The 9110-nt window shown below is 37.5% G+C and overlaps 1 protein-coding gene across 1 annotated transcript; it reads left to right on the top strand.

Annotated features, from left to right (window-relative positions):
- Positions 1-2711: 2711 nt before the first annotated feature.
- LOC116168285 (acid phosphatase type 7-like) lies at positions 2712-8712 on the top strand. The gene is made up of 4 exons (XM_031484016.1): positions 2712-3417; positions 3467-3675; positions 7656-7753; positions 7805-8712. Exons 1-4 carry the CDS (start codon positions 3123-3125, stop codon positions 8547-8549), a joined length of 1347 nt encoding a protein of 448 aa, XP_031339876.1. The 5' UTR covers positions 2712-3122; the 3' UTR covers positions 8550-8712.
- Positions 8713-9110: the final 398 nt, after the last annotated feature.

The raw sequence follows: 9110 nt of genomic DNA, 5'->3' as shown, positions 1-9110 counted from the left end.
TACACAGTTGACTTATACACCACACCACAAGCCTATTGAAAAGGGGTCAAATCCAATGACCCCGTAGGGACACACAGAAGTGCTCTGCCGCTTTTAGATCCGCTTCAGGTGGAGAATGCACTTCAGCTTCAAACAATAATTAGTTTAGTGACCCTGTTGTTGACATAAAAATTCTGCATCCAGAATTGTTGTTACATGCGCAGACAAATAGATATCAATCAACTAATCAGCAATTCAGCACCTACATTTTTCATAGAAATAGAATGTGTCCTACATTTTATTTTTAGTTAATTTTTATTGTGCATTGTATGCGTCTATAACGTAAATAGGTATAACATGATTTTGAAATTAATTATTGACGAATTTATAACAATTAATTATTAGTTATCACTTATTTGTGCTCACATTTATAGCACGTTAATTTATAACATAGCATATACGGGCCAATTTCACTAGATATCACTTTAGGTATCAATGTAATCAATCCGCCATATATCAAAAAACGGCCAAACGTTCTTGTGATATGTTACCTACTTTAAAAAAGTTGGATTCGGTCTTAAGTACCAATATCTTCATATACACAGGGGAGCGCCTGACCAGGCAGCACTTAGGCACACCAAAGGCCATTGTGGCCACCCCTTTTCTTTCGCAACAAGGTTCAGAGCCCGTTCCTCTCAATAAAGGATAGGACCCTATTGAGCCTATAAAGTTGCTTCACCTTCTCCGGTTCCAAACAGCTGTCGCCTAGGAGCTGTTGTCTGTCTCCTAGGAGTCACAATGACAAACGACATGCTCGGTAGTTTAATCTGTCGTGACACAGGACATGCACGTGGGCTCCTCCACAAGCCCAATGGTATGCAGGTGGTAGTTGACCATCCGGTGGAGTGCCGGTGATCCTCCTTTTATCTTTTATTCAGTTTTAGAAGTTTAGAAGATCCAGAATTGCCAAGGCGCCCTGTTAAAAAAAGACCCTGGGCTGTCTAAGTCCTGTTGCTTGTTGCCACTGAGCCTAGAATTAACTGATCATCAGTCTTTAATCCTCGCCGTGACAACGGAGGGAGCAATTTATAGGGTAGGCTCGAGTCCGACGAAGACCCCTTTTTCCGCAGTGCGCTGACACCCAGATCATGGCTACCTCGATCCTTCCACTCGTCCTAATCAGTTAGCCGTATGGAAGCCTTACGAGGCTCTGCCTCCAGAGCTAAGTGTATAGGCTCTGGTGCCCAGAAGTGCATCCGTGGCCAAAATTGGCATGGTTTTCATGACTCCAGTGGCTATACAAGTGCACCGCACAGTATTATTGGCCTTATCACTACAGTGTAAAGTCAATAATATACCAGTCAAGCGGCCTTTTTGTTTATTCGCCCTTTCCAGGTCAGGCGGGGGTCTATGAACTCTCAAATATTTCACTGACATGTTCACACCCAGTTTACGTCCTCGAAGAGTGAGCCCATCAAGATCCGCTCTCCGTCTATTCGTAAATAGAACAACCTCGGTCTTTTGCGGATTAAAGGAAAGGTCATGGCCCAGTACTGCCCATTGTTACCTGTACTTTCGGGTCAATCGTAAATGGTCTGCGATAACAAAATTAACTGTTACGACCTTGCAGCTTTTAACATTAGTTTTAAATTTATCATAGAAAACAAAACCTGCTCATAATGGCTTATTATGTCTGAAATTCTAAAATATTAATTTGTCCTCTTTTTCTCTTCTTAACTCATCAGGTATGTACACAACAAATTTCGTGGAATTCTCTCCATTTTCGTTTTTTCGAATCTTCAAAAACTAATTTCAAATTCGTCATTTTCATGTTCAAAAACCCCCAGATACCAAATTTCGTCGAAATTAGAATTTTTTCGCACCCCCAAGTAGGGGGCGCCCTTTCGGGGTAGAAATTTTGAAAAATTTTTGACCAAATCGGATAGGGCATACCCGAAAACCTATTCAAAGGCGTGCTACACATCTTTGTAACTCTTATGGTTGATGAGAACAAAATTAAAGAAGAAATCAAATTTCACCACTTCTTTGGGGGTGGCTCCCAAACGAAACACGTTGGACCATCGGTTTATTTGGAAAAAGTGTTTTCCTTGATCCCCCAATTTTTTTTTTGCTTGCGGTCATGTAGCACCCTGTATAGTAAATCGTATACTCGAACTCGCACTTTAGACACATCTAACTGTGACTGTGTGATAACGGTACTTTAGGTACAGGTAAATAACCTAAACATATATTCGGTATTCCTGAGTAATTTATTCTTCTTTATTTTAGAATTATTGTACATTTTGTGAAAAATCCCCATTAAATACGTGAATTTAATCTAAACGTAAGTAAAGAACACTTTTCATAAAGAATTGTACTTACAAAACGATTATGTAATACCCCACTGTAGAGCGAAGATGGGCAAATCTTTTGGTGAATTATATAAACTAAGGGGAATTATCACCTACCGCCTTTCGCCGTTTGAGCAACGTGCATTTGCTTTCGCAATTTCGAAGGGCGTACCGAACATGTTTAGGCGAATTCGGGAAGAGATCTTCTACGTTGTACCTCGTATGTGTTTGTACATTTACACGATTCACTTTGTAATGCACATTTTACAGCCTTCCTCGTGGGCTACCTCGCTTACGATATGCTCACAAAAAAACATCAGCAGTTGATGCGGAAAAATCCTGCCGATTTTGAGAATGACGAATAAGTAATTCGAACGATCTTAGTGTAAATGTGAATTGTGATCTAATTCTTGTAGATGTTGAATTATTAAAATGTGTGAGAACTTGTGCAAATTGTTCATAACCAAGGCTTCTTATTCAGGAGTACACGTTAATTGTACTAGTAAAATGGCCAGGCTGTCTATGCTTACAGCAATCAATACATAAACCTTGACTTTTCCCTGGTGTAAGCTATAAAGATAACTAACTCATAAACCCACAGACATAACCTTTAATTTTTATTTGATTGATAGTTTGGTAGTTATTGCCATTGTACAGTTACACAAACAAAGAAAATGTTACAGATTATCACTTTTGTTGCCCTTTGAAATGAAATTATAAACAATGCGTCATTGAATTTCTGTTTATTCTAGTAGAATGTGTGTTAAAGTAATCTGACGGACACCGATAACAATGTACACTTTTAAGGCTTTTTTTTATTTGACTGTGATAAAACTAATAAATGCTCAAGTGCTTTGGTACCAACCGGAGCAGATACATTTATCATATGGCCGAACATCTAACGAAATAGTTGTCACATGGTCGACATTTAACGATACAAAGGAGTCGATTGTTAAGTATGGTATAGGTGGCACGATACTAACAGCTAAGGGTTCCTCGAAGGTGTTTGTCGATGGAGGTCCGAAAAAACATTTGCAGTACATACATCGAGTGATCCTACCGTCTCTGACTCCTAATAGCGTTTATGGTAACGGCTTACTACGCATTTTCGTGTGTTGATCTTGGCAGTGTTGCAGTTTATCACTGTGGAAGTCGGCTGGGATGGTCGGCCCAGTTCTGGTTCAAGAGTGCACTTCAAACGGATGACTGGCAACCAAGCTTAGCAATTTTTGGTGATATGGGCAACGAGAATGCACAGTCTTTGGCCAGATTACAGGAGGAGACCCAGAGAGGGATGTACGATACAATTCTGCATGTGGGAGATTTCGCATACGATATGGATTCGGTTAGTAACGTAATGCTGGCGCGACTAATAAGCAGCGCTGCCAAGTGCCCCTTCACACTAGGTGACTTAGCAGCGCAGCTTAGTTGTGGCGGGCCGGGACAAATAAAGTGTTAAAATTTGTTCGAAATTCGCCTTTTTAATTAATCTTATTTGTTTACGAAATCATCAAAAGTACACTTGCAGCAAATAATTATCTAATTTGTGACACTTGTTTACTTTCTGATATTCTTTTGTTTTTATTATTATACCAGCCCACTCCGATGTAAAAACACGTAATTAATTAATGAGTAGGTACTTTTGTGAAAAATATTGAATAACATAAGAACTGCGGGGTTTAAGCACAGGGCTCCCCTTATAAACATTGAAGAGAACACAAAAGACAATCGAATAGCGAAATAAAGTAGTGGTAGTTCCATTTGAAAAAGAATAGTTATAGCACTTTGAACAAATGGCATTGAAACAAGTAAAAATATGCAGGCTGTTCTATTTAAAAAGATCATGTTATTTATTGACATAGTAAAAATGGGACACCCTGTACATTCAAAAATAATTTCTGTAGATCCGCAACCACCAATATTTTTTACCAGGTATCAGCTATGTAGGAAAAACCGACGCACTGTTGCAGGACCCTGTATATAGCCAAATACTATAATATTGAATCAAAAATTTTTTGTGGCTCTTTAAAAACTGGGAAATTTTGTAAATTGTAATTTTTGGCTCTATCGTTTCAATAGGTTGCCAACCCCTGCTCTAGGAATATCTAAACCGTAAATATATTACATATTTACAGAATATTCATAGTAGTATATCTTATGTCCGCTCACAGAACATTCCAGGAATATTCTGCTAAATATATGATGATTTTGTTTTGTTTTTTTTTAATTCATCACAGATTTTACGTACTTGATTAAAATATAAAAACCGTTGATATAGTTGGTATCTTATTTTCTATCTTATGTTATGATAGCTGTTGAAAAGAGAATATAAAATTCTATTAAAGTAATCTAAAAATCCAATATGGCGCCTATTTATCTTTAGGAAGTTGGTAAATGTTCCTTAAAAGTAGCCATCTTGAATTTTTTGTGATATAAAACTTTTTTTGTATCTCGTATACTTTCGATGATATGCTGCAATCTGTTGTGGTAATTGCAATAGATAGGTACCCGTGTAGGGTCGGGCAAGAATAACCCTACCGCAGAGAGCACTGCGTGTCGTAAAAGGCGACTAAGCAACAGCAAGTCGGCAGCAATCCCCCTCGCCCCAAACCCCCTCTTTTGATAATGCGCCAGAAAGAAGGGCGATAGTTGGTAGAAAATGGTTCCTTTCGTTGAGACCTTTAATTAGAATAGGTATCATGAAAGATAAAATTAATTTCTAACATCCCCCCCTCCCCCCTCTCTCGTCTCCTTGGAACCACTAAAGGCATGCGTATGCCACATTTGAGATCATTATGTGTCGTATGTAAAAGTTATGCAAGTTTTACTTTTTCCAAAAACAGCATCTCAAGAAATAATTCATAAAATTCACCTTTTTAATCTTATTTTATTACGAAATACGAAGTTCACTTGTAGCAAATAATGCATTTGAGACACTTGTTCACTTTATGGCATTCTTTTGTTTTTTATTATCACAGCCGAGATCACAGCCTACTTCGATGTATAAACATGTAATTAATTAATCAGTAGGTACTTGTGGAAAATATTGAATAACCTATAAAAACTACGGGGTTTAAGCACATGACACCCCTTATAAAAATTGAAGAGAACACAAAAGACAATCAAATATGAAAATAAAATAGTGGTAGCTCCATTTGAAAAAGAATAGTTATCGCACAGTTTGGAAATTTTACCATTTCCTTGTAAACACCCTGTATCACTAAATCCAACTTTCTCATTATCAACGTGTTACTCGGATTAACATTATTGATCAAATGTATTTTTTAACTTTAAAATCAATGTGGCTACGATTTATCAAAGTGACGTTTGCTTATGAGGAATTATTCGGAAAAAAATTAATAAAATGGCAACGTTGACAAGAATACAAAAAGTGAATAGGTTTCCATGTAGAGGTTAACAAATGACATTGAAACAAGTAAAAGTATACAGGATGTGAAAAATATTGAATAACATAAAAACTGCGGGGTTTAAGCACAGGGCACCCCTTATAAACATTGAAGAGAACACAAAAGACAATCGAATAGCGAAATAAAATGGTAGTTCCATTTGAAAAAGAATAGCACTTTGAACAAATGGCATTGAAACAAGTAAAAATATACAGGATGTTCTATTTAAAAAGATCAGTTATTTATTGACATCGTAAAAATGGGACACCCTGTACATTCAAAAATAATTTCTGTAGATCCGCAACCATCAATATTTTTTACCGGGTATCAGCTATGTAGGAAAAATCGACGCACTGTTGCAAGACCCTGTATATAGCCAAATACTATAATATTGATTCAAAAAATTTTTGTGGCTCTAAAAACTGGGAAATTTTGTAAATTGTAATTTTTGGCTCTTCCGTTTCAATAGGTTGCCGATCCCTGCTCTAGAAATATCTAAACCTATTACATATATTCATAGTAGTATATCTTATGTCCGCTCACCGAACATTCCAGGAATATTCTGCTAAATATATGATGATTTTCTTTTGTTTTTTTTAATTCATCACATATTTTACGTACTTGATTAAAATATAAAAACCGTTGATATAGCTGGTATCTTATTTTCTATCTTATGTTATGATAGCCGTTGAAAAGAGAATATAAAATTCTATTAAAGTAATCTAAAAATCCAATACGGCGCCTATTTATCTTTAGGAAGTTGGTAAATGTTCCTCAAAAGTAGCCATCTTGAATTTTTTGTGATACAAAATTTTTTTGTATCTCGTATACTTTCGAAGATATAAGACATGCAAGGAAATGACCGATTTTTGTTTTTTTTAATTTACGTCCAACCTATCCGACATTTTGAACTTCACCAAGCAAATTTTAAATAAGCATCTAAAACTGCAAAAGATTGTCCATTTAACCAATTCTCTATCTGTAATAATAGGAAAGTTACCCATGCAATTCCACGCGATCTGGGACACACTGTATATACAGAGTATCTTGTTTGTATGACAGATTTTTGAAAACATGTAATTTTTGGCCTAAAAATAAGTGGTCTATGACCACAAATTAACCCATCTGTACTTTTCGATGTGTCTTGCTGTTTGCTGACGATTTAAATAGTGATAGTAAAAAGTTATTCAAAGCGGAGTGTGTTAAAGAATGACTTATATAAGTGTAGGTTTACATTTACAGCCATAAAAACTACTTTTTGCCCTCTGTGAAATCACACTTCAACATTAAGAACTGACGTTAATAAAGTTTACGTTTGCGGAAAAACTACTTTTTGCCCGTGTAAATAAACAAAATGGTGATCTTATACCACCAATAGTAACTACAATGTCCTGTCACCAGAGGTCTCACTGTTACAGCTATATCTTACTAGGACACCACGATGGCGACACCACTCAGAACGCACGTAAGTTTGATTCCTCCACCAGGTTGGAGGCTTTTTTTAAATCCAGCATTCTTCGTCTCACATCTATATCTGTTCATAGTGTCGTTTGGATGCCTGATTGGTTGCTCGGCTTGGTTGCGGCGTGTCCTAGTGGGATATAGCTCTTAATCTGAATCGCCAATTTACACTAACGCTTCTGCTTCCGTTTCTGCTTTCGCAAAAAATATTTTGTCTTCTGTTTCCGCTTCCGTTATAACACTTCCGTTGCATCACTACTTCTGGGAGAATTATACAGTATTCGCACTTTTACTCGAATTATCCCGAATTCGTTCCGATTAATGCAAATTCGGATTAGCGAGGTTCTAGGTACTACTTAAGTAGGTTTAAAACATCCCTCTTAAATAACAAAGAACTGAAATTTTGAGCTTAGGAAGTACCGACATTAAATTTGCAGTTTTAATTTTTCCCAACCAGGAAAACGGCGAAGTCGGAGACGAGTTCATGCGCCAAATCGAAACGATCGCAGCCTACGTACCGTACATGACCTGTCCGGGTAACCACGAAGAGCGCTAGTAAGTTAAGTGCACCTTTCCTACGGCGGGCAGCTAATTTTGCCATTGCAGTAACTTTAGCAATTACCGCGAGCGGTTCAGCATGCCGGGCGGCAGCGAGAGTTTCATGTACAGTTTCGACCTCGGTCCGCTTCACATCATCTCGATTTCGACCGAAGTTTATTACTTTATGAATTTCGGCATGAAGCCCATCGTTTTTCAGTACGAGTGGTTGGAGCAAGACCTAATTCGGGCCAATCTGCCCGAAAATCGCGAGAAGCACCCCTGGATAATTGTGATGGGACACAGGCCGATGTACTGCAGCCTTACCGATAAGGACGACTGTACCCATCACGAGACAATCACGCGCGTCGGTATTCCCTTCGTGCACTGGTTTGGACTCGAGGAGTTGCTTTACAATTACGGAGTGGACGTGGAAATATGGGCGCACGAGCACATTTATCAACGTCTCTGGCCCATTTACGATTATAAAGTTTATAATGGCAGCTACGAGGCACCGTACGTTAATCCTGGCGCTCCTATACATATCATCACCGGATCGGCCGGTTGCAAAGAGGGGCACGACACTTTCAACCTAACAAAACCGGAATGGTCCGCATTTCAGAGCAAGGATTACGGATATACGCGTTTGAAGGCGTTTAACAGCTCTCATCTATACTTCGAGCAGGTATCTGACGATAAGGATGGTCTTGTCATCGACACCGTTTGGGTTATTAAAGATTCCCACGAGCCGTATCAATTCTCCAAAATTGATTGGGCGGCAATGGACGGACTACGCTTAAAAACGTTTCATTAAACGTTAATTTTCCAAAGGTAAATAACTCCTAATATTGGAGAGCTCAAGCCAAATAAATTATAATATAGTTGACGAATTGTAAAAAGTAATCTGTAGTGTGTACTATATAGCAATAATAACGAATAGCATAACATTTTCTGAAGTGGAAGAACAACGTTCAACACCTACGTTTTTAATTATGCATGATCTTCAATTTATGCTAGAGAGAAATGAGAACAATTTTTAGCTATCTTCCTATATCCCTATAATATAATATCTCTATATTAATAATTATTCAAAGGATAAATAAGTGTGTTTAAACAATTGTTGCAAAATTAACTCGTACTCTTTGTCACAATAGGTCTGAACCGCCAGCAGTGAGAGAGCTAATCTAAAGACGTCAATACTTTTACAATTTTTTATGACTTCTAAATGAATTCACAATTATTTACATTTTACATAAAATGCTTATATCAAATTTATCAAAAGCACGGCGTGCTCAGCATTTGTTTTATTTATATCGTTACCTGAATCATGGTTGGCTGTTATTTTATTAAGTATTTATTTATGCATTCATGTGAA

Source organism: Photinus pyralis, unplaced genomic scaffold, assembly GCF_008802855.1.
Source record: "Photinus pyralis isolate 1611_PpyrPB1 unplaced genomic scaffold, Ppyr1.3 Ppyr1.4_LG4, whole genome shotgun sequence".
Taxonomy (NCBI): Eukaryota; Metazoa; Arthropoda; class Insecta; order Coleoptera; family Lampyridae; genus Photinus; species Photinus pyralis.
This window is presented reverse-complemented; position numbering and strand designations above follow the sequence as displayed.

Excerpts from the sequence above, each read along its gene's own strand:
- LOC116168285 (XM_031484016.1), top strand. The coding sequence starts at position 3,123 with ATGTACACTTTTAAGGCTTTTTTTTATTTGACTGTGATAAAACTAATA. Across the intron at positions 3,418-3,466 it reads GACTCCTAATAGCGTTTATG|TTTATCACTGTGGAAGTCGG; the intron begins GTAACGGCTTAC and ends GCAGTGTTGCAG. Across the intron at positions 3,676-7,655 it reads TCGCATACGATATGGATTCG|GAAAACGGCGAAGTCGGAGA; the intron begins GTTAGTAACGTA and ends TTTCCCAACCAG.